General features: G+C 58.5%; 6 protein-coding genes across 6 annotated transcripts; 3 read left to right on the top strand and 3 right to left on the bottom strand.

Moving 5' to 3' along the window:
* Positions 1-4,947: 4,947 nt before the first annotated feature.
* On the top strand, positions 4,948-6,426 carry BXZ73DRAFT_99722 (ArfGap-domain-containing protein; the record flags this gene model as incomplete). Its single annotated transcript, XM_048028097.1, has 6 exons — positions 4,948-5,053; positions 5,104-5,128; positions 5,182-5,290; positions 5,350-5,429; positions 5,513-5,693; positions 5,833-6,426. The coding sequence occupies 6 exons, from the start codon at positions 4,948-4,950 to the stop codon at positions 6,424-6,426; spliced, it is 1,095 nt and encodes a 364-aa protein (XP_047879642.1).
* A 206-nt stretch (positions 6,427-6,632) lies between these two features.
* Positions 6,633-9,172, bottom strand: BXZ73DRAFT_99721 (metalloprotease; the record flags this gene model as incomplete). The annotated part of the gene is made up of 12 exons (XM_048028096.1): positions 6,633-6,650; positions 6,704-7,047; positions 7,120-7,291; positions 7,350-7,782; positions 7,842-7,920; positions 7,971-8,095; positions 8,150-8,307; positions 8,361-8,492; positions 8,543-8,642; positions 8,698-8,843; positions 8,893-8,950; positions 9,006-9,172. The coding sequence occupies 12 exons, from the start codon at positions 9,170-9,172 to the stop codon at positions 6,633-6,635; spliced, it is 1,932 nt and encodes a 643-aa protein (XP_047879641.1).
* A 174-nt stretch (positions 9,173-9,346) lies between these two features.
* BXZ73DRAFT_44335 (DNA-directed RNA polymerase I kDa polypeptide) lies at positions 9,347-9,964 on the top strand (the record flags this gene model as incomplete). The annotated part of the gene is made up of 5 exons (XM_048019319.1): positions 9,347-9,476; positions 9,530-9,645; positions 9,708-9,764; positions 9,823-9,861; positions 9,926-9,964. The coding sequence occupies 5 exons, from the start codon at positions 9,347-9,349 to the stop codon at positions 9,962-9,964; spliced, it is 381 nt and encodes a 126-aa protein (XP_047879640.1).
* Positions 9,965-10,046: 82 nt separating this feature from the next.
* Positions 10,047-10,409, bottom strand: BXZ73DRAFT_99719 (uncharacterized protein; the record flags this gene model as incomplete). Its single annotated transcript, XM_048028095.1, has 3 exons — positions 10,047-10,158; positions 10,226-10,338; positions 10,386-10,409. 3 exons carry the CDS (start codon positions 10,407-10,409, stop codon positions 10,047-10,049), a joined length of 249 nt encoding a protein of 82 aa, XP_047879639.1.
* Positions 10,410-10,669: 260 nt separating this feature from the next.
* Positions 10,670-11,400, top strand: BXZ73DRAFT_89123 (TB2/DP1, HVA22 family-domain-containing protein; the record flags this gene model as incomplete). The annotated part of the gene is made up of 3 exons (XM_048025179.1): positions 10,670-10,759; positions 10,844-11,188; positions 11,266-11,400. The coding sequence occupies 3 exons, from the start codon at positions 10,670-10,672 to the stop codon at positions 11,398-11,400; spliced, it is 570 nt and encodes a 189-aa protein (XP_047879638.1).
* Positions 11,401-18,899: 7,499 nt separating this feature from the next.
* BXZ73DRAFT_89122 (MFS general substrate transporter) lies at positions 18,900-21,397 on the bottom strand (the record flags this gene model as incomplete). The annotated part of the gene is made up of 10 exons (XM_048025178.1): positions 18,900-18,957; positions 19,056-19,166; positions 19,237-19,297; positions 19,474-19,652; positions 19,708-19,918; positions 19,970-20,186; positions 20,243-20,259; positions 20,390-20,613; positions 20,663-20,743; positions 20,952-21,397. The coding sequence occupies 10 exons, from the start codon at positions 21,395-21,397 to the stop codon at positions 18,900-18,902; spliced, it is 1,605 nt and encodes a 534-aa protein (XP_047879637.1).
* Positions 21,398-22,223: the final 826 nt, after the last annotated feature.

Raw genomic sequence — 22,223 nt, 5'->3', positions numbered from 1 at the left:
GGACGTGGGGGAATGGTTTTGGTAAGTTCAGTGAGTGGGAGCGTGTTATGGGCACCATGCGTACGCCTACCCTTTTTCCTTCCCCCTCGTCATCTCCGTCACGGACTATGCCTCGTGCCCTCAGGGGCTACTGTAACACCACCCCTATCCCCTGCCTCCTGCTGCTGCGCAGCCTTGCCTCGGACATACACACGCCTCATGGCAACCTCGCGGTACCACATCCCCTTACACGCCATTACCATGACTCGTACGGACTCGTTGTACATACACCGCTACCTCACCCCTCGCGCACCGTGGCCTCAAGGCCTTTGTACTTATAAGAGGGACGACGCAGCATAGCGCTCCCCATCTTTCGACCTCTTGTATAGCTACGTCCTCTGGCCTAGTGCCAATCTACTCTCTTGCTCGCCTTCTACCTCGCTCGCTCGCCAGTTCACTCGATAGTGCGCTGTGCTCACTCGCGTCGGCATCAAGAGATCTCTCACGGACATAACCACTCGGCGTCTAGGCCTCGTTCCCGACGGAACTCGGACTTCGACGTAACAGAGTGCAATGCGCGAGAACGCGGGGATGAAACAGCGGTAGAAATTTGCGAAACCCAAGAAGGACTGAACGTCCTTGACAGTCGTGGGTTCAAGGCCAGTCGGTGATGGTGTCGAGCTTGGCGGGGTTCATGCGGACGCCGTCAGCGAATTTCGCGTCTCGTAGCTTGTCTAGGATCAGACGAACGTGGCGTTCATGCTCTTCTGGCGTGGCTGAAAAGATTAGAATATCGTCCAAATAGACAACACAGAAAATATCAAGATACTTGTGTAACACGTCTTGGATGAATGATTGGAAAGCGGCGGGAGCATTGGTGAGACCGTACGGCATGACTAAGTGTTTGAAAAGGCCAAGGGGTGTGCGGAAGGCGGTCTTCCATTCGTCGCCGTCCTTGATGCGAACGTGAGAGTACGCGGACTTGAGGTCGAGGACGGTGAAGATCTTGGAACCTTGAACACGGTCGGGAAGGTCGTTGATGAGCGGAAGAGGGTAGTGATTCTTGCGCGTGATGGCGTTGAGACCACGGAAGTCTACACAGAGGCGTAGCTCACTGGTCTTCTTTCAGGTGAAGAGGACGGGAGCGGCAGCGGAGGAGGTGGAACGGCGGATGTGGCCGCGCTTGAGATTGTCGGCAAGATGCTTGGCCAGAGCATCGCGCTCGGTGACGCCGAGGCGATAGAGAGGGCCGAAAGGTGGTGAGGTATCGGGGTTGAGATTAATGTTGACATCGTAAGGACGGTGTGGGGGGAGGTGGTTAAACTCAGCGGGATTGAAAACTGTCTCTTGATAAGCCCGATACTGAGGTGGTATGGATTCTCGAATGGTGTCCCACTCAGCGGGGTCCATGATGGCATCATAGTGTTGTTGGAAGGCGTCGGAGAGGTCGGAGGAAACCGCATGGCTAGTGGGGTCGAAGGTGAAGGAGGATAGTACGCACGTAAGATCGTTACGAAGGACTTTGGCGAACTTCTTGGCTGTGAGCGTCCTAATGTGGTGTCGAAATGGTGATGTGCGAGAGATTGGGGATGAGGGGCAACCAAAGCCATCCGGACCCGAACGAGATGACGAAAGGCGACCGAAGCCATCCAACGTGACTGAGGACGAAGAGGCGACATGGTTCAGAGGGATCGCGGCCGTGTGGAGCGAAGTTGAGACGTCGTCCGGTGAGAGTGCGGGGATCTTGAGAGATGAATGGAAGTCGGACTCGTGAGAGGCGAAGTCGTGAGAAGAGGAGTCATGAGAGGAGGATTTTTGGAGTGGCGAAGACAATGGAGTAGGAGAATTAGAGCGAGAGAGATGTGCATGAGGAGAACAGTGTAAAGTAAGTAACATACGAGACCAATCAATGTCAGGGTTGTGTTTGCGGAGCCAGTCGAGACCGAGAATGATAGGATAAGAAACAGAAACTATAGAAGGTACGAGAATTTCAGAATGATGGTTTTTCAAAGACGGTTTTTGGTGTTTTTGGTGTATAGTAAGAGAGATAATAGATTCTTGAGTAACAAGTCCGGAGGCGATAGGGCGATCATCAACTGCAACTATAGGAACTGGAATGGCTTTGTTTTGTTTAGGAATAGAATGGCGACGTACGAAATCATGAGAAATAACGGAATGTGAAGCACCTGAGTCGATCATAGCGTAAGTGTGAATGGATGTCCGATTTGGAAGAGAAATAGAGACAGGAACAAGGAAATGCTGAGGCGAAAAAAGAGAGGTACCGGAAGCGAAGAGAAATTGTGGAGGAGCAGAGGGAGATGGAGAGGGAGGGAGAGAGGGAACTGGAGTTGAGGAAGTGGAAGCCGGCGGAGGTTTGTTCTTTGTGCGACTGTTGATGCTCCGTTCATCAGCCGGTAGTCACACGAACGAAGGGGCGAAGGATCTTACCCTTTCGCCACGAAGGACGGCTTCACCGGCGCACTCGATGCATGAGCAGCACGCGCGATGTTGTGCACCTTCGCGGCGTCAGAGAGATTAGGGCATTGGGCAGCGAGTTCTTAAAGTAGACTATTTTCATAGACTCTGTGAGATCGACATGTGTGAGAAGTGCGAGGAACTGCGCCTTGTACGACGAGCAGGCGCCTCGCTGACAGAGGGACTGGAGCTTGCGCAGGGACGAATTTGTGAGATTGGAGTCCCCGAAATGACCACGTAAGTCCTGGAAGAATGTGTCGGTGCTCATGAGGGCGTAGGGACGGGACTTGATGACCGCGTTGAACCACTCTTTCGGAGAGCCGGGACCGAGGAAGGTGGCAATGTACACAATGCGTCGACGAAGATCGGGGAGTGAGTCGCCCTGGAGCTCAAGTGCCGCATTCATCGAATGAATGAAGGGCTCGACCTCCGCAGCCTTACCTGAAAACATCTCCGGCTGTTTGAAACGTGGAACCGGAGGAGGCTTGGGTGCGGAGTGGGCGAAATTGAGCTGTTGCACCGTGTTTGTGAGTGTCGCCATGTTCGTTGTGAGTTCGTGGATCATGCGAGCATAGACGACAGAGGGATCTTCCGGAGCCCCGAATGGGTGAAGGGGGTCGACGGCGGCTTTGTGTCCATCGGCGAAGGGATCAGGGTGGAAGGGGTTGTTTGATCCAAAGTTTGGACCAGGCTGTTGCTCTTGTTGCTGCTGCTGAGCGACGAGCTGAGCGGCGAGCTGAGGATCAACAGCGTGCTGGGATGCGTTCGGGTTCGACATAGCGACGTAGCGGCGTGCCGGGATAGTGAAGCGAACAAACTGTGAGGATCGCACGAAGAGACGAGAAGACGAAGGCCGAAAAGACTGTGTTGTTCGCTGCTCGAATACAGTGTGTGCGCGGAGACTAAGTACTGCTGTAAACAGGAGTACGGAGACTGGAGAATGCGTGCATCGTAATGAACGCTGTCATGGGCATGGCGAGAACACGGAATGTAAGGTAATACAATGAAGACAAAGAATGAATGTAGAGTAATACAATGAAGACAAAGAATGAATGTAGAGTAATACAATGAAGACAAAGAATGAATGTAGAGTAATACAATGAACAGTCGCATGAGAGAACGGAACGGACGCGAGCGCTGAGCTGTGCGTAGCCAGGCCCATGACATAGGGGTACTCGAGGGGTGTCCTGTCGAGCCTGGGTGTTCTGTGTGGAGTCCGTGTTGACTGTTCTTCTATTGTGTTCTGCTATCGAGCAGTTCACAACCTTCTGTCCTGGTAGATGGGTCCTCTGCACTTGAATAAGTAGAGGGTTCAATCTTTCGACCTAATGTTACGTCGAAGTCCGAGTTCCGTCGGGAACGAGGCCTAGACGCCGGGTGGTTATGTTCGTGAGAAGTCTCTTGATGCTGACGCGAGAGAGCACGGTGCACTATCGAGTGGACCGGCGAGCGAGCGAGGTGGAAGGCAAGCAAGAGAGTCAATTGGCACTAGGCCAGAGAGGACATAGCTATACAGGAGGTCGAAAGATGGGGAGCGCTATGCTGCGTCGTCCCTCTTATAAGTACAGAGGCCTCGAGGCCGTGGTGCGTAAGTGATGAGGTAGCGGAAATGTACAAGGTGTGTCCATACGAGTCATGGCTGCGGTACACGAGGGGTGTGTGTGTTGTGAGGTCGCCATGAGGTGGATGCATGTCCGAGAGTGGCTGCGCAGCAGCATGAAACAGGGTTTGAAATGGAGATGAGAGCAGTGATGGTACAGAGTCAGCAAGCATGAGGCGTAGTCCGAGAAGTAGAGGGAGGAGGAGAGGGAAATGGTAGGCATACGCATGGTGTCCGTAACAAGTGCAAATTAGCGCCCAATGCTGTAAAGTACGAAACTTACACTATGATGATGAACTTGTTGATGTCTAGGATGCCTGCAATGTGGGCTGGTGCATGTTGGGTGCATGCTCTGTGTTACTTCGTACTTTCTTTCACCCATTTGTGAGCTTATCATAAGACATTGTGTATGTGGGGAGAGGAAGAGACCCACTTGGGGCAACATGATGTGCTCGTAGTGGGACAGAGAGTGTTCATGGTTCCAAATGAGAGTCCGAAGCACCGGTTTATGCACTTCACAATGACATACAGTGGTGTCTGCCCATCTATTTCTGTGGTTGGTTCTGAACACTCTAACAACCCAAAATAATATGCAAAATCTACACATCAGTGTATGCACTATGCACTAGTAACATTTATGCATAAATGGCTGGTAACATGCATGGTTCAGGGCCTGGTGTATGCACAATGACAATTTATGCACAATGACCTTATGCATTATGAACTTAACGACTGTATGGTCATAGCTGTGTAGTTACATGTACCCCGTATGCTTCCTTCAATTTGAGTCGGCCCGGGTGTAGCCGGCGCCTCTGCACCGCAAGCAGGCCACTGCCCTGCGCCCACCACACGCACCGCACCTCCTCCCTCCCACCACCACCTCCGCTCCTCCCATGTCTACGAAACAGGACCGCACAACTACAGAGCGACATGCAAAGACTCTCCGCGAGTTGCTGAAGCTGCCGGACAACAAGACATGTGCTGACTGCAAGCGCAATGGTGCGCCTCTCAAAACCTTTATGTGGGTTTGACTGATTCACCGTCCTCAGATCCTCGCTGGGCCTCTTGGAATCTGTGAGTTTCCACCCATCTTGATGGTGAGCTCAAACCCATAACCTCACTTACAGCGGGGTCTTCCTTTGTATCCGATGCTCCGGCGTCCACCGCTCTATGGGTACCCACATCAGCAAAGTCAAGTCCGTCGACCTCGATGTCTGGACACCCGAGCAGATGGCCGTGAGTCTCGTCTTTATTCTTGGCGCGGTGTGTGTTTTAAACTCCCTGTATCGCCCCAGTCGATCCAAAAGTGGGGCAACCGGAGAGCAAACGCATACTGGGAGGCCCACCTCAGACAAGGCCACGTCCCACCCGACCAGTACGTCCGCACCCCCTCCTCCTCCCGCGCCCGCGATCTCACATCGCACCCCTCGCTCTCCCCGCACCCCTTCGCCCGCGCAGCAAGATGGACTCGTACATCCGCTCCAAGTACGAGTCCCGCCGCTGGGCACGCGAGGGCCCGCCCGCCGACGACCCCTCCGTGTACGACGGCGATGCGCCCGCGCCCGTCCCCACCGCTGCCCCCACGCCCGCCGCACCGACCCACCAGGCCCGCACCCCTTCCGTCTCCTCCGTCTCCTCCGTGAGCGCGCGGACGACGCAGACCCAGCCCCAGCCGCGCCAGCTGCTCTCCACCGCCCTCGCGGCCTCGCGCCAGAGCCCCGCCCCGCCCTCGCTCACGCCCCCGCCGCGCAGCCCTCTCCAGCTGCCGCCCCGCCCAGCCGGCCTCGGCCGCCGTCGACCTCTTCTCGCTCGACTTCCACGCCCCCACGAACGCGTCCCCTGCCTCCACCCCCGCGGCAGCCGGGCAGCCACAGAAGGACGTCCGGGCGGAGATCATGTCCCTCTTCTCCACTGCCGCGCCCGCGCAGAACGCGTTTGCTCAGCAGCAGCAGCAGCAGCAGCAGCAGCCCGCGCAGAACGCGTGGGCCGCGCAGCCGCAGGGCCAGTTCGGCGGCATGCAGATGGGCGGCGCGGCGGGCATGAACATGAACATGAGCGGCATGGGCGGAATGGGCGGCATGCAACCGCAGGCGAACGTGTGGGGCCAGCAGGCCCAGCAGCAGCAACCGACGAGCATGATGGGCAACGCCGGCGTCGGGATGTGGGGCGCCAGCTCTGGCTGGACCGCACCCCAGCAGCAACAGGCCCAGCAGCAGTCGAACATATGGGCGACGCCCGCGCCTGCCGGCCAGGCGAACCTGTTATCGACGGGCGACGTGTGGGGTATGCCCACGGCGGGGACGGCGGCGAACGGCGCTGCTGCGCAGAAGAAGGACGACGCGTTCGCCGACATCTGGGGCGGGTTCAAGTAGGCGGAACCGTTCAACGGCAAGTTCGGAAGCTTGGAGCCTGGGGTTCCCTAGACGTACGGTGGCGCGTAGACCCACTAGTACCTCGCCCTGCGTTTTTGTCAACCGGTACAATTACACCTGACTGCACATGCCCTGTACGCTTGTAATTGTACACATCCGTATCCTCATTCCCGTCCACACCCCGTCTTATTTTGAGGGTATCGCGATTACGCCAAGCCAAGGTCCTAAACCCACCGTCAGCGTCAACTCCAGCACGCACCGCACCACCGCGTCTTACCTTCTCGATCAACCGCCGCGCGATCGGGTGGAACGCGAGCTTGTTCGCGTTGAATACCTCGACCGCGAGCTCGCGGTTCGCCCGCGCGATCGCGCGGAACGTCGGGCGACAGAACTTCATGCGCCCCGCGAGGATGCCCGTGCCGTCGTTGCCCGTGACCCACTTGGCCGCCGGCGCCGCGTACCCCTTCGCGGACGGAGACGCGGGATCAAGCAGCGCGACCTCGTAGAAGCGCCAGCGGAGCTCCGCGTTCGTGGACGAGGCGAGCGAGTAGACCTCGCCGAGTAGATTGATGTGGCTCGAGGGGAGGGCGGGGAAGGACTGAAGGCGTTCGAGGAAGACGACTGCACGGAGAAAAGAGGGGGCGGAGGTCAGCCGAGTCGTAGGCGTGGCGAGCGCGAGCAGGATGGACGTACTCTTTTGGTTGGCGTTGAACTTTTCGACGTCGCTCGCGCTGAAGGAGAGCTTGGAGACTTCCTCAGAACGTACGGCGTCCCACTTCGCGGCCAAGGCATACGCGTCCGTCGCAAGGGATAGATCGTACTCCATCTCGTCCGGAAGCTCAAGGCCCTCTCCGTAGAACCATTCCTGAAAGCACCGGAGATGAGGGCGTTTGTGTCGAATAGAAAACACCGAGACAACGTACATCCCACTTGATTCCATCCAGAGCCTTGATCTTCTCCTCGCCTCCATGCTTGCTCCAGTATCCGTACAAATGCTCCTTCCACTGCTCCGTAGTGATACTCTTGCCCATGAACGTGTGCACGTAGTCGTACACGTACGGAAGGAATACGTCCAGCCCGCCGAGCGTGCGCTCGAGGTGGAGGATGAAGTTCGAGCCCTTCTCGTACGGCACGGTGCTGTACGCGTCGTCCGGGTCCTCGCCCTCGTCAAAGTTGATGACGAGGCGCTGATACTTGGGCTTGTTCACGTACTGCTTGAGCGCTTGCTTGAGCGAGTTGTACCCGATGAGGAAGGAGAAACCACGGTCGGCGGGCGTGTGCAGACGCTCGAGGAGGACACGCTCCATGTAGGTCGTCCAACCCTCGTTCAGCCAGAAGTGGGTCGAGTTGGCTTGGCTGTGAAGATAAGACGGTCAGGACCGCGTAACGGAATCGAGAGGACCGATGGAACTCACGTAACGCCGTTGCCGAACCAAGAATGCGTGAGCTCGTGGACAACGACGTCAACGAGGGTGCGGTCACCGACGAGAAGGGCTGTTTGAGCGTAAGCATGTATGCGATGCATCTTGCAACCCTGGACCTACTAGGCGTGAGGAACGTCAAACAAGCGTTCTCCATTCCACCGTAGGGGAAGGATGGAGGCAGTACGAGGACATCGTAAACACCGAAGCGGTACGGTGGCAGGATCGTCTCGGCCGTAGACAGGAACCTGTGGTGCATACAGTCAATCCACCATGCCGGGCTGATGGAAGAAAAAGCTGACCTGCCGACATCCTCGCTGAACTCCCAGTAAGCAGCGTCAATGAGCTCAGGCTCGGCCCAGATGCCGATATTCCAGTCCTTGCCCTCGACTTTGGGAAACGCGCGGTAGCGGAAGTTGCCGGCCGCGATAGCGATGAGGTATGTGGGGATGGGTATAGGCTGCAGCGCAGACGATTTGCATGCGGTGAAGAGAAGAGCCAAGACGGACACACCTGTTTGTACTCGTAAACGACGGCATCCTTGCCAATCTCCTTCCCATCGTGTGCGGGGCCCGTTGACGGAGGAGAGACGCGGATAGCAGAGAGCAATGTGGGAAGGACGGAAGCGACTTTGGCAGTGTAGGTCTGGCCGGCGGTCGGGTGATGCGGAGAGTGAGGGGAGCATGGACACGCACTATCTTCGCGGAGGCGGTATCCTGGAGGGGGGCCATGCTGCGGGCATAGATGGGCTGGCACTGGCTAAACATGAACGGGAAGGTCTTTCCCTGCGTTTGCCTGCGATGTGCGGAGATCAGAATCGGGTTGAAGGCGCATGATCGGTGAGACGGACTGCTTGTCGAGCCATTGGACGGCGGCGCACTCGTGGGTGGTGCTGTAGTGGACGGTGAGGTGGACCTTGTCGCCCGCCTGGCGGTTGATGGGCAGGCGGATGCTGAGCGGTGCACCCATGACCTCATGGTGCTTGCCGAGCGTGAACTGCAGCGGCAGTCAGCGGGCGGAGGCCAAGGAGCGACCAAGAGCATACATCGCCTGGCCGGCCCTCGACGATCACTTTGGTGACATCGAGATACTGGGTGTCAAATCTGGCGAGCGGGCGGTGAGAGGCGAGATGAAGAGCATGCTGGGCTGGGTACGTACACAACCTGCTGCACACCGGGGGTGTTCACGCGGAGAGTGTGTGTCGCGGTGCCGGAGATGGTCTGTGTCTGGAAGTCGAGGGTCCAGTCGAAATCGACGTGCTCGGAGACGACGTCGTGCCAGTTTGACTGGGATGCGGCATCGATGGGCAGCACGGCAGCGGACATGGCGGCGCGAGGCTGGGCGTAGCAAGACGGTGGCCGTCGCGTCTGGGCGGGCGAGGCTGGGGTGAGCTCTCGATCATATCGGTCGCTAATCTACGCGCCTTAGAATAATTATTTGCCGCGGTTGCCTCCTCGTGCCGCGCGCAGACACTTAGTGTTCCCTCCTGAGCCTCCTCCATGGCCCCCAAGGCTGACAAGATCGGCTCACTGCTATTCTGCCCCACCTGCGGCACCCTCCTCAACCTCCCCCAGGACGGCGAGTTCGAGGTTCTCTGCGAGCAATGCGGCCACATTGAGCCCGCCGGCTGTGCGTCAAGCCCGTCCCGACCGCATCCACTGCACGCTGACCGCGCCCGCCAGCGTACGAGAACATCGAGATCGTCACCAGCTCGCACCCGGAGGCCTTCCCATCCCCGCTCCGGCAAAAGCGCAAGACGCAGACGAAGGTGCACGCCGCAAACGAAGACCTGCTCAAGGTCGGCTATCGCCTCGTGTTTATCTCCCTGCTCCTCGCCTGACCACCCCCATCGCCCGGCAGGTGACGGAGAAGTGCCCGGAATGCGGACACATGGAGGCCTACTCCAAGGAGGCACAGGTGCGTCGTCCTTCACCCGCTCGCCCATGCCAAGCGCGCCAACCGACGGGGCTCGCAGCTTCGGAGCGCGGACGAGGGCTCGACGATCTTCTACACGGTGCGTGCGCCTCGCATATCCGACGAGAGCACGGCGGACTCACCTCGCGCGCACGCCCCCGCAGTGCGTCAAATGCAAATTTGGCTGGCGAGTCAACAACTAGAGCCGGCGCCGGAATCCGTGCACACCAATCCCGCGTGTCCGCCATCTGAGCCCATGCGGCCGCAGCCAGGCGCGTTCGATTGCTACACGTACACGCCAACAGAGCAGAAGAGGGCCACGACGCCGAAACCGCCCAACACGCTCGCCGTGGACGCGACAGCCAGCTCCCGGGCCGGGATGCTCGCTTTGGGCAGGCTGGGTGAAGGAGACGAGGGAGGTGTGAGCCAGGGTGTAGCACGGCAAGTAGCTGAGAAAAACATACGTCGAAAAGTAGAATGCGAGGCTGAAGGTGGCACTGAGGAGCACGAATGCGAGATAGGGAAGGAGAGCGACGGGGACCGCGGGCGCGAACGCCGGGACGGCCTTGTGCAGCGCCTGTGGAACGGTGAGCGGGGAGAGAGGACGAGGAGGGTGCGGCGGACCTGAATGCTGGCGTAGTCGTCCATGGGGGCGGAGGAGAGATCTGGAGCCGCCGTTGCGGGGCGCGGTGGGCAGGCTGACGGCCGTCCTGACGCACGCGTGGCGCGGGCAAACACGCGTCATCAAAGCCCATATCAACCCGTCGCGCTCCCTCTGCCCTCTCCTCCTATCCACCACCTTCCCCACCCACACGCCCCGCACACGACCGCTCACGCCCACGGTATGTCCCCCTCTGCCCCCCGTCTCCCGTCCCCGTGCACGGCGTTCAACCGCCCGCCACTGCCAGATGTCTGCCACCCAAAAAGTCCAGCAACACCCCGCCTTCATCCAGGCCCAAGACAAGGCCAACTACTACGTTAACCAACTCGACAAGGAGGTTCGTGCTCGTTTTCTCCGCCCCCTCACACGGCGGGCGGGCTTGATTGCAGTATGAGACTGATTGGGCGACTGCGGCTGCCAGCTGTCCAAGTACCCGCTCCTCAACACTTTCGAGCAGCGCACGCAGGTGCCCAAGAGCTATGCCTTCCTCGGAGCCTCCGCTCTCCTCGTCCTCCTCCACTCGGTGAACGCCTTCGCCGCCCCGATCTCGAACCTCGTTGGCTGGGCCATGCCCGCCTACCTCTCGATCAAGGCCCTCGAGAGCCCCGGCCACCAGGACGACATGCAGTGGCTCACCTACTGGGTCATTTTCGGCTTCTTCACCTTCCTCGAGTCCTTCGCCGGCCGCATCGTCCTCTACTACCTCCCCTGGTACTTTGCCTTCAAGAGCCTCTTCATCCTCTGGCTCCAGCTGCCGCAGTTCCGCGTGAGTTATTTTATCGGCGTCTGTTGCCATCTTGCGTCATGGCGTCTCGCTGACGGCATGTGTTTGTTCTCTCCCAGGGCGCGCAAATGCTCTACGGCACCGTCGTCCGCCCCGTCTTCGCCAACCTGAACGGCAAGGCCACTCACGCCCCCACCCAGTCGGAGCCCGTCACCGCCGACGGCCTCCGGGACCGCGTTGGGTCTTCGGAGTAAACGTCTGACTTAGACCGCGTCCGTTCCCGTTGTTTCCGCTTCTCGCCTGACTCGGACGTTCGTTATCATAGTAAATGGCTGTACGAGGGGCTCGGTTGCTTGCGACAATAACCTTGATCACGCGTATCTCTTTCCTGTCTGTCTTGTTTTCAGCGCGGGGAGTGGAGGAGCATGGTGTGCAGTACCTTATGACCCTTACGGTGATGTAAATCAGTACTCGGCGACCCGGTAATCGACCGCGACGTTGCGCTGTGCTACACGATTAACCGTGCGTGAAGGACGTTACTCTGCGGCCCGCCCACGAAGCTTGAAGGTTATGTCGGCGTGTACTCCGTCACAGGGCTCGTCGCCCGGTGTTCAAGCACGGACCGTCTTTACACCCAAGTGCTCCTTCCAGCCAACCACCCTCATCGATCGCCATGATGCACAGGCCCGCAAGGGCTGCCGCATGTCCAGGTATCTCGCCCACTACACAACAGAGCTCAACCGGGCAAAGCTGCCAAGTCACCGCTTCCGCTTTCTACCGTCTTCCCCTCGGACGCAAAACCTGAACCGCAGGCCACGCGGCGTCCGCGCCGCACGATCTGTGCGACGACGCGCAAACGGTCCCCGCCAGCAGACGTCTCGAGGCGGTTCGCTCTGCGCCCCCCACCGTCCCAATCGGCGGTCCTCCTCGAACCAAGCGTCGGCGCGCCTGGCATTGAGACCGTAAGAGCGCGACTCGGGCATGGAAGCTCGACAGACACACGCGTGGCACGCAGGGGTTCCCGTTCGGGCGCGGTGGAGGCTCGGGGTGGTTCGGTGGTGGAACGAGCGGAAGACGCGGGGGCTATGTGTGCGGGTACGGTTGCGGGGGGCGTGCGGTGGTCGAGTAGAGTACGCGAGGCAAAATAAACGAAGTTCAGCCCAATAAAGTGCGCGGGAATATAAACGAGAGATCCCAAAGTACTTATCAACGGGGCGGGTAGAAGGGACGTCGTGGGAGGGAGACGCGGGGGGCGCGGGGGTGAGGCCTTGAGGGATGAAGTGTGATGGTCGCGCAAAGGGCAGAGACGCGAGGACAAAGAATAATGCGTTGATCGCTGTCGTGAGACAATGTAAGGCTGGAAGCTATATACTACTGTAGACAGGAGCTTGCAGAAGACCTAGAATCACGGAGACGGTCATGGGAATGGCGTAGAGTAATACAGTGGAGAACATGAGTCGAAGGCCAAGAGAACGTACAGTAATAGGAGCGTCGTGAATAGCAGAAAAGAGTATGCAGATAGCGGAACGCGTGGATAGCATCGGCGCGAGCAGATAGCGATGCGTGGGCGCGCATATGGACTATGGCCAGGCCCATGACACCATCCCCTCTTCAAGGAGCAGCATCAGAGGTCGAGGCGAAGTGGCGGTCTTGAGATGCGGCCAGCGCGAGTGGTCGTGCGCGCGGGCGGCACGTAGTTGTCGACGAGATTGATGCGTGGGGCCGGTGGCGGCGATGGCGAACACGGAGACACCTGAGGTGCGCGCGCGACGATTTGAGAGAGCGGGGGAGGAGGCGAAGGTGACGCGCGCGCGGGCGCGATTGACGTGATAGCGCTAGCTGGAAAGGAAGAAATTTTGTCGAATATAATGGGGTGAGGGCGCGGTGCACGCGGGTGACGACGATGAAACCGTTCGACGAGCTCGTGAACCGCATCGTCAAATGGAAGGTCGCAGAGCGCGAGCCAAACACGTTCATCGAAAGAAGGGGAATGCATGAAGGAGACAAGATAATCGTAGCGCTTACCGATGCGCCTACAGTCGTGTATCTCCGCGATCGTTGTCGACGGATCTTCAGGTAATTGCAGGCATGCGGGTTGAGCGTGTGCGTGAAACTCGGAGGGATCGTGGTAGGACTCGAGAAGAGCGGTGTTGAATACGGGATGAAGGCGCGAGAGGTACGGAGGCAATCGAAGCTCGTACGCAGATGGCCCAATCTTGCGTCTGATGGGGAAGGGACCGAGACGGCGGTGATCGAGTTTGTCGGATGGTCGGGTGGTGGTGATATTGCGGCGAAGCAACCAGACAAGTCGTCCGACAGGATAGTCGGGGTCAGGAATAGCGCGAAGATCATGATACTTAGCTTGAATGCATTGGGCGTTGGCGAGCTCAGCGCGCAGTTCGGCGTGTACGATGTCGAGACGCTGTGCAAGGTCGGCAGCAGCGGGAACATTGGAAGGCGCAGTGAGTGAAGGCTGAAAGGTGGGATGGTAGCCGAGGTTTGCGTAGAATGGGGATTGACAAGTTGAAGTGTTTTCGAGATTGTTGAAAGCGAATTCTGCAAGAGGAAGGTAATCGACCCAGTCATCCTGCTGATAGGACGTGTATGCACGAAGGTACGTTTCGAGAGTCTGATTAGTACGCTCCGTGAGACCATCTGTCTGCGGATGATATGCAGTGGAAGGTTTGAGATCGATCTGCAAAGACGAAGCAATAGCGCGCCAAAAATGAGAAACAAAAACGCTGCCGCGGTCAGAAACTATGGAGTCAGGAAGACCGTGGTAGCGAAAAACGCGATCGAGAAAGAGGGAAGCAAGAGCGGGAGCGTCAATAGTCTCATTACAAGGAAGGAAATGCGCGGCGCGCGTGAGTCTGTCACAGATAACCAAAATGGAATCATACCCGTGTGAGCGCGGTAGCTTGACGATGAAATCCATCGTGATAGCGCGCCAAGGACGGTCGGGGATTTCGAGAGGCTGGAGTAGACCGAATGGCTTGTGTCGCGGTGTCTTGATACGAGCGCACGTATCGCACGCCTCGCAGTACCGACGGACATAAGTCGTGACGCCAGGCCACGAATAGTCGCGCGAAACGAGAGCGAGGGTGCGCGTGCGGCCAGGGTGACCAGCAGCGGGGACGTTGTGGCGGGCATGCAGAATATCAGAACGAAGAGAAAAGGGAACATACAAGCGGCCTTTGTGAAAAACGAGATCCTTTTGAACGGAGAAGTCGTCATCTCCTCGCGCGACGGCCTCGCGCCAAACATCATCGGACGCGAAAGCGGCTTGAAAACGCGCAAGAAGATCTGCGTTGTCAAGAGAAATCACGGTAAGTGCAGCCTGAGCAGACAGAGACGACACCGAAAGGGATGATGTGTGCCTCTCTGTGAGGAGCGTTTGATGCTGTCCTGTCAGGACATCATCCCCTCTTCGAGGGACGAAGTCCGCGCGTCGTGACGGCGCGTCAGCGATGTTCGCGGAACCGGGCGCCCAATTGAGGTGGAAGTCGTAGTCGGAAAGAAACATTGACCATCGTGCTTGGCGACGGTTGAGAGGTTGGGTTTGCATGAAGTATTCGAGGTTGCGGTGATCGGAAATGACAGTGATGGGGTGTGGTGAGCCGAGGAGCCATGCACGCATGTCGCGGAACGTGTCGACGATGGCGAGAAGCTCCTTGTCGTGGACTTCGTAATTGATCTCAGCGGGCGAGAGCTTGCGAGAGAAGAAGCCGACGGGATGAAGGGAGCCAGAATCGTCAGGTTGCTGGAGAACGCCGGCAATCGCAAAGTCGGAGGCGTCGGTGATGACAGTGCAAGGGCGGTGGGGGGAAAAGTGTTGGAGGACAGGTGCGGTGACGAAAGCGTCCTTGAGCGCGGCGAACGCAGCGCGCGCGGGGTCGTCGAGGTGAAAGGGTTGGGGAGAGGAAGAAGGCTTGGTGAGTAGGGTGAGAGGAAGAACGATACGCGAGAATGCGGGAATGAAACGACGATAGAAATTGGCAAACCCTAAAAACGATTGAACGTCTTTGATAGACGCAGGTTCTGGCCAATCAGTAATGGTGTCGAGCTTGTGTGGGTTCATGCGAACACCGTCAGCACTGATAATAAACCCAAGAAACTCAACGGCAGTCTTATGCCACTCGCATTTGCGCGGGTTGGCATAGAGCTTTGCACCGCGAAGCTTGTCGAGGATAAGACGAACATGTTGTTCGTGCTCTTCAGGTGAAGCTGAAAAGATCAGAATGTCGTCAAGATAAACGACGCAAAAGATATCCAGATACTCGTGCAACACATCTTGGATGAAGGATTGGAAGGCAGCGGGCGCGTTTGTGAGACCGTACGGCATCACCAGATGCTCGAACAGGCCGAGTGGCGTCCGAAACGCTGTCTTCCATTCATCGCCCTCCTTAATACGTACGTGGGAGTAGGCGGACTTGAGATCGAGTACCGAAAACATCTTGGATCCTTGAACACGGTCGAGGAGATCGTTGACAAGAGGAAGGGGGTAGCGATTCTTGCGAGTGATGGTGTTGAGACCACGGAAGTCGACACAGAGGCGAAGTTCGCCGGTCTTCTTGCGCGTGAACAGAACGGGCGCAGCGGCAGAGGACGTGGAGCGACGGATGTGACCACGCTTGAGGTTGTCGGCAAGGTGCTTTGCAAGGGCGTCGCGTTCGTCGATACCAAGGCGGTAGAGCGGACCAAAGGGTGGTGAGGTGTCGGGATCGAGATTGATATCGACGTCGTAAGGACGGTGTGGGGGGAGATGGTCGAATTCTGCAGGGTTGAATACAGAGTCTTGGTAGGTACGGTACTGCGGCGGGATGGACTCTCGAATAGTGTCCCACTCGGCGGGGTCCGCGACGGCATCGTAGTGAGTGCGAAACGCGTCGGAGAGGTCGGAGGAGACCGCGCGGGTAGTGGGGTCGAAAGAGAACGAAGAAAGTACGCACGTAGGATCGTCGCGAATGGCCTTGAGAAATTTCTTGGCTGAGAGCGTCCGAATATGGCGTCGGCATGGCGGCGTGCGAGGAATCGGGGATTGGGGGCGACCGAAGCCATCCGAACCCGAACGGAGAAGCGAGGGGCGACCGGAGCCATCCAACGCGTCGATGGACGAAGAGGCGACATGGGAGTGGGGGATCGCGGCCGCGTGGAGCGACGTTGAGACGTCGTCCGGAGAGAGTGCGGGGATCTTGAGGGAAGTGTCGAAATCGGAGTCATGGAAAGCGGCATGGGAGTGGGGCGAAGACGGGCGGGTGGGGGAAGTGGACGTAAGGTGGGCGTGAGAGATGCAATGTAACGTAAGGAGCATGCGGGACCAATCAATGTCGGGATTGTGTTTTCGGAGCCAGTCAAGACCGAGAATGATGGGATATGATACAGAGACTACAGAGGGTACAATGATTTCAGAATGACGGTTTTTCGTGGACGATTTTTGTTGTATAGTAAGAGAGATGATAGATTCTTGAGTAACTAAACCGGAGGCGATAGGGCGATCATCAACTGCAACAATAGGAACGGGAATGGCTTTATTTCTTTTAGGAATGGAATGGCGACGTACGAAATCATGAGAGATGACAGAATGCGAAGCACCGGAGTCAATCATGGCATATGTATGTATAGGTACACGATTTGGAAGGGAAATAGAAATGGGAACGAAGAAATGCTGAGGAGAAAAGAGAGAAGTACCGGAAGCGAAAAGAAACTGAGGCGGAGAGGAAGGGAATGAGAATGGGGATGTTTGCGGGGATGCGAGTTCGGATACCGGCAGGATTTTGCGTTGTGCGCGACTGTTGATGCCCCGTTCATCAGCCGGTAGTCGCGTGAACGAAGGAGCGGGGGATCTTACCCTTTCGCCGCGAAGGACGGCTTCGCCGGCGCGTGCGAGGCATCTGCAGCGCGCGCAGCGTTGCGCGCCTTCGCGGCGTCAGAGAGGTTAGGGCATTGGGCACCAATGTGCCCTTCGTGACCGCAGTAGCGGCACAGTCCGAGGTCATGGCGACGCTTCTTCTCGGCGTCGGTGAGGGGCGCACGAGGAACGCGAAGCGCGTCGACCTGCATAGGGACGGCGGTCGACGAGGCGGGCGCGGAGGCAGCAGTGGATGTGGCAGAATGCATGATGGAGGTGGCAGGGGTGGAGGTGGACTTGCCATTCTTGCCATTGCTACTCGGGTGCGTGGACTGATAAGCACGCTCCGCAAGCCGCGCAGAGTGCTGTTCATCGTCAATGTCGACGCAGAGTTCGGCGAGGTCGAAGAGTGTGGTAGGCTGGTTGTGGCGACCGCGTCCGGCAAGCATGTTCCGAACTTCGGGCTTGAGTCCATTTTTGAAGTGGACGATCTTCGTGGACTCGGTGAGATCGACGTGAGTGAGTAGTGTAAGGAACTGGGCTTTGTAAGCCGAGCAGGCACCCCGTTGACGGAGGGACTGAAGCTTGCGCAGGGATGAGTTGGTGAGGTCCGAGTCGCCGAAGTGGCCGCGCAAATCTTGGAAGAATGCGTCGGTGCTGACAAGCGCGTAGGGGCGTGACTTGCAGACGGCGTCGAACCACTCCTTGGGTGCACCAGGACCGAGGAAGGTGGCAATGTACACAATGCTGCGTCGAAGATCGGGGAGGGAGTCACCTTGCAGCTCAAGTGCGGCATTCATAGAGTGAATGAATGGTTCCACCTCGGATGCCTTACCAGTGAACATCTCCGGCTGCTTGAAGCGCGGAACTGGAGGGGGCTTCGGGGCAGAGTGCGTGACGGTCAGATGCTGGACCGTGTTGGTAAGCGTTGCCATGTTCGAGGTGAGCTCATGGATCATTCGCGCATAAACGACGGAGGGATCTTCTGGCTGTCCGAAGGGATGGTGGGGATCGACAGCGTGTCCGTCGGCGAAGGGATCAGGATGGAATGGATTGTTGGAACCAATGACAGGTCCTTGAGGCTGCACAGGGGGCTGCTGAGCGGCGAGCTGGGGGTCGACGACGTACTGCGGAACAGCCTGCGACTGGGGGAATCCAAACATGTTCGACATGACGGCGTGACGGCGTGCCGGGAAAGGGAGGGAAAGTAGGAAGCGATCAAACTGTGATGGTCGCGCAAAGGGCAGAGACGCGAGGACAAAGAATAATGCGTTGATCGCTGTCGTGAGACAATGTAAGGCTGGAAGCTATATACTACTGTAGACAGGAGCTTGCAGAAGACCTAGAATCACGGAGACGGTCATGGGAATGGCGTAGAGTAATACAGTGGAGAACATGAGTCGAAGGCCAAGAGAACGTACAGTAATAGGAGCGTCGTGAATAGCAGAAAAGAGTATGCAGATAGCGGAACGCGTGGATAGCATCGGCGCGAGCAGATAGCGATGCGTGGGCGCGCATATGGACTATGGCCAGGCCCATGACATGAAGGACGAGGATAATGCGCAAGCTATAATCCAAAACCATAACTAACCTAGGTAGTAGTACATAAACGTCGCGCGCATAATACGCAAGGTCAAAAGGGTCACTAAAAACCAGAGCCAAGGTCAAACGGGCCGCGACGTCCAAAGACGAGTGAGTCGGTGCGAGATGAGGTGGAGCGAGGGGTAAAATATACAACAGCGGAACAGCAAGGACAATTGATACTGGCGGACGAGACAGCGATGCAGTAGTATAGGATAGAGATTCGGGGGGCGAGGCGAGCGGCGGACGAGACCAGGGATTAAGAGGAAGACGCGTTATAGATAAGGATGTTTTGGACCTTGCAGGATGACTTGAGTCGGGTGATCATCCTTGATCTCTTCGTTGCGACTTCTCTTGTTCTCTCCGATACTGGAGATACGTCCTGTGGGAGCGTTGCGCGATTAGATAACACAGCAGAGAGGCTAGGCCGCGGTCGCGTGACGCGGAAACACGAATGCAGCGGAAGTGGACAGTACTTACAGCTCGTCCATTTCTCGACTGCTGTCTTTTACGCGCATGTGGATCATCGGCAGTGCGAACACGAGACCCGCGACAAGCAGGACCCACGTCGAGATGAAGAGGTTCATGAACCTGGGCGCAAAGCGCGCACGTCAGCATCCTGTCGACCAAGCTCCGCATGAGCAGCTTCGACGGAACTCACGGGACCTTCACGGCGTCTGCGCGCCAAACCCCTGCTGCGCCGGCCGACTGGAGCGATTTGTCTGCAAACAAAAACAAGGGCCGCGAGGGCCGCAAATGGCAAGAGGCGGGTTCGGGGAGAGCGTCCATCAGACGCGGACGGATCAGAAGAGCGCAAAGGGACAGCAGACGGGAAAGGCAGGTGCAGGGGCGGTCAGCGGGGTGCGCGCAATGAAAGAAGCGTGAGGTAGGCACGCACAGAATCCGGAGAAGTTGGCGAGTTTGGCCGGGTCGTTGGACATCGCGCCCATGAACCAGTACGCGGTCGTTTGCCACATCGAGTCGAGGAGACCACAGACGATGTAAAGCCACATGCGGCTCACGTACACGCCCTCGTGGATGTCGATCTTGTCGCTCACTGTGTCTCGAGTGTACCCTCTGTAGGAGCCTGTTAGGCCAACCACCTACAAAAACAACGTGGAAAGGCAAATACCTTTGATAGAATAAGGCCCAGACATGAACGACGAAGACCATCACCATGAGAATGCACCAGCCCGCGAATGCCCGGAACCGACGCGAGAGGCCGCGCTGGTCCAAGAGGAAGCCGATGGAGACCGACCCGATGATCTGGGAGAGCCAGTAGACAAGGTTGTTGAGGGCGCGGGCTCGGATAGTAAAGAGCGCGCCATTGTAGTCGTTGAATTCTGTCCTTCAAATTAGCGGGGTATCCTTCGTGTTTCCTGTGAGGGACATACGCCATGTGTAGAACCAATTGCTGGCAAAAAACATGGGGAAGAGAAGGATGATCCAGGGGTCGGTGCGGAGGGTGAACCAGAGGCCGTAAAACTCGGACCTCCAGGACGGATGGCGGAAAGTGACAACCCGGGTCCCGTCCGAGCGGATCATCTTTGTGGGGTTTGCCATGAGCAAAGGGATCACGACGCCTATCCCGGTCAAGACCAGGAAGCCGATCTAAGGAAAGAGGGTGGTGATGAGCCAGGGTCGGAAGCCGAGAAGAGAAGACGTACGTATGTCCCATTGGCGACTAGACCCAGGGAAACGGGTCAGCGGCGTTGGATCAACGGGAAGGGATCGCGGGCGGAGTGCTCACCGCTGTTAGACTAGCATCAAACGCAGGGTGAGTCGAGGTGGGGCGCGACACAGGACGGGGAGACGCACGGTGTTGTCAAAGTTCTCGCCGAGGGAGACGGCAGCGCCGACGACGCCTCCGAGGTTGAAGATGGACCAGAAGATGGCGATGAACATGCCCTTCTGCTGCTCGGTGGGGTAGGCGAGCATGAGGGAGCCCTGGGCGGTCCAGAGGAGGCCGGCACTGATGCCGAGGTACGCGCCCGCAGCGATAACGAACGCGCCGACGCCATGGTGGATGTTGTACGCCCTGCGCGCGGTGAGCGGGGCGGAGGGGGACGAAGCGGAGGAGGACGCACAGGTAGGAGCCAATGTAGAGCGCGTACCCAGTCGTGCCGAGGAGGAGGGTGAGCCGCGAGCCGAGCACATTGTTGATCGACCTGTCCCCCGCCGCAGTCAGTCCTCGTCCCTCCCAGCCCTCGCTCGACGGCGCGCACGGTCTCGCTCCGTCCCCTCTGCCTCCCCTCCGCGTACCCGCGCTCCGCCCGTTGTCCGCCGCACCGCCCGACTGTGCGCGGCGCGCGCGCCATTCTCGTCGGCCTCACACGGAGAGCCCTGGCACGCGGAAGAGGATGACGTGAGACTCACCCGGAGAAGAAGGCGGCGACGGCAAAGGTGGCATAGAGCGTGCTGTTCGCGTTCGCGCTCGTGGTGGGGTCGACCATGCCGCCGCCGCCGAGGCCGTTGAGGGCATTGAAGAGGCCAGGGCCCATGAAGCAGACGAAGCCGAGGAAGACGACCTGGATGACGGGGTTGTAGTACACGGCGCGGAAGCCGGTGTACTGCTGGTGGAGCTCGGGCTCCGCGCAGTGAATCACGCTCGCCGCGTCGTCGTACGAGTCCGCGCGGGTGGCGGACGGGGCGGACGCGCGGGTGGCGTGCAGGTCGTCGTCGCGGCCGGCGTAGACGGGGGGTGGTGCGCGCGCGTACATGTCCTCATAGTCTTGCGAGTCGTGGTCGTGGCTGCGGTCGAAGGAGCGGGGGCGAGGGCCTTCGTCCGAGTGCCGGTGTCGGGGCGCACGACCGCTGGGCATGGTCGCGCGCTGGGAGCGCGGCTCGATGGGCGGGGAGAGAGCGGAGGCCTGGGGAGGGCCGGTCAGAGGCGGGGCGTGTCCTCGATCGCGCCAGTCCGGACAGCAGGCGGGGGCGGGCGGAGTGGGGGTCGGGGGAGGAGGGAAAGCAAAGGAAAGGAATGCGAGGCGGGGGCGGGGGCGGGGGCGGGGGAGCAAGGGCGATCTTGGCCGGCTCGCCCCGTCTGGGTCAGCCTCGTCCTCTCCCTCCTCCGCTTGCCCGCCAACCCCGCCACAATCAGACTCCATCGCTCGCCAACCAGCTCGCCCAGGCTCGCCCTCGCAGCTGTTCCCCGTCGTCTGCTGACCGCGCTCGTCCCCGTCCGCATGACTGCACGCACCACCGGTCTTTCGACGCCCTTCTTTTGCCTTTCTTTGTCCGTTGTAACCTACTTCGACGCGGCGCATTCGAACGTGCTGACACTCGACCAAGACTAGTGCTGCTTCAGCCGTTAGGCCTCTTGACAGAGCCGTATGTCTATTATTACTAACGACTTGTACAACACCGTCCGTCCGAGACGCGGATATTGGACAAGCTCCCAGAACCGACATGAGAGCGCGCCAAGTTGTTGTGATGGCATCTGTCGATGGCGAGAGCTTGCAGCTCCCGGTCTCCCGCGGTCCAGCCCAACGCGGCTGTCTAGTTTATCAGTCTGAGATCTGAGACGGCCTTCTTCTACTAGCCTCTAAGTACTAGGCACTGTTGCGGAAGCGGTCGCGGACGTCGAAGATGGAGGGACACAATCCATCCTCTCGTTCACCGGCTAGACATCTGAGCGGAGCCACAGCC

This window comes from Epithele typhae (genome assembly GCF_022376455.1).
Source record: "Epithele typhae strain CBS 203.58 chromosome Unknown BXZ73scaffold_13, whole genome shotgun sequence".
NCBI classification, from domain to species: Eukaryota; Fungi; Basidiomycota; class Agaricomycetes; order Polyporales; family Epitheliaceae; genus Epithele; species Epithele typhae.
This window is presented reverse-complemented; position numbering and strand designations above follow the sequence as displayed.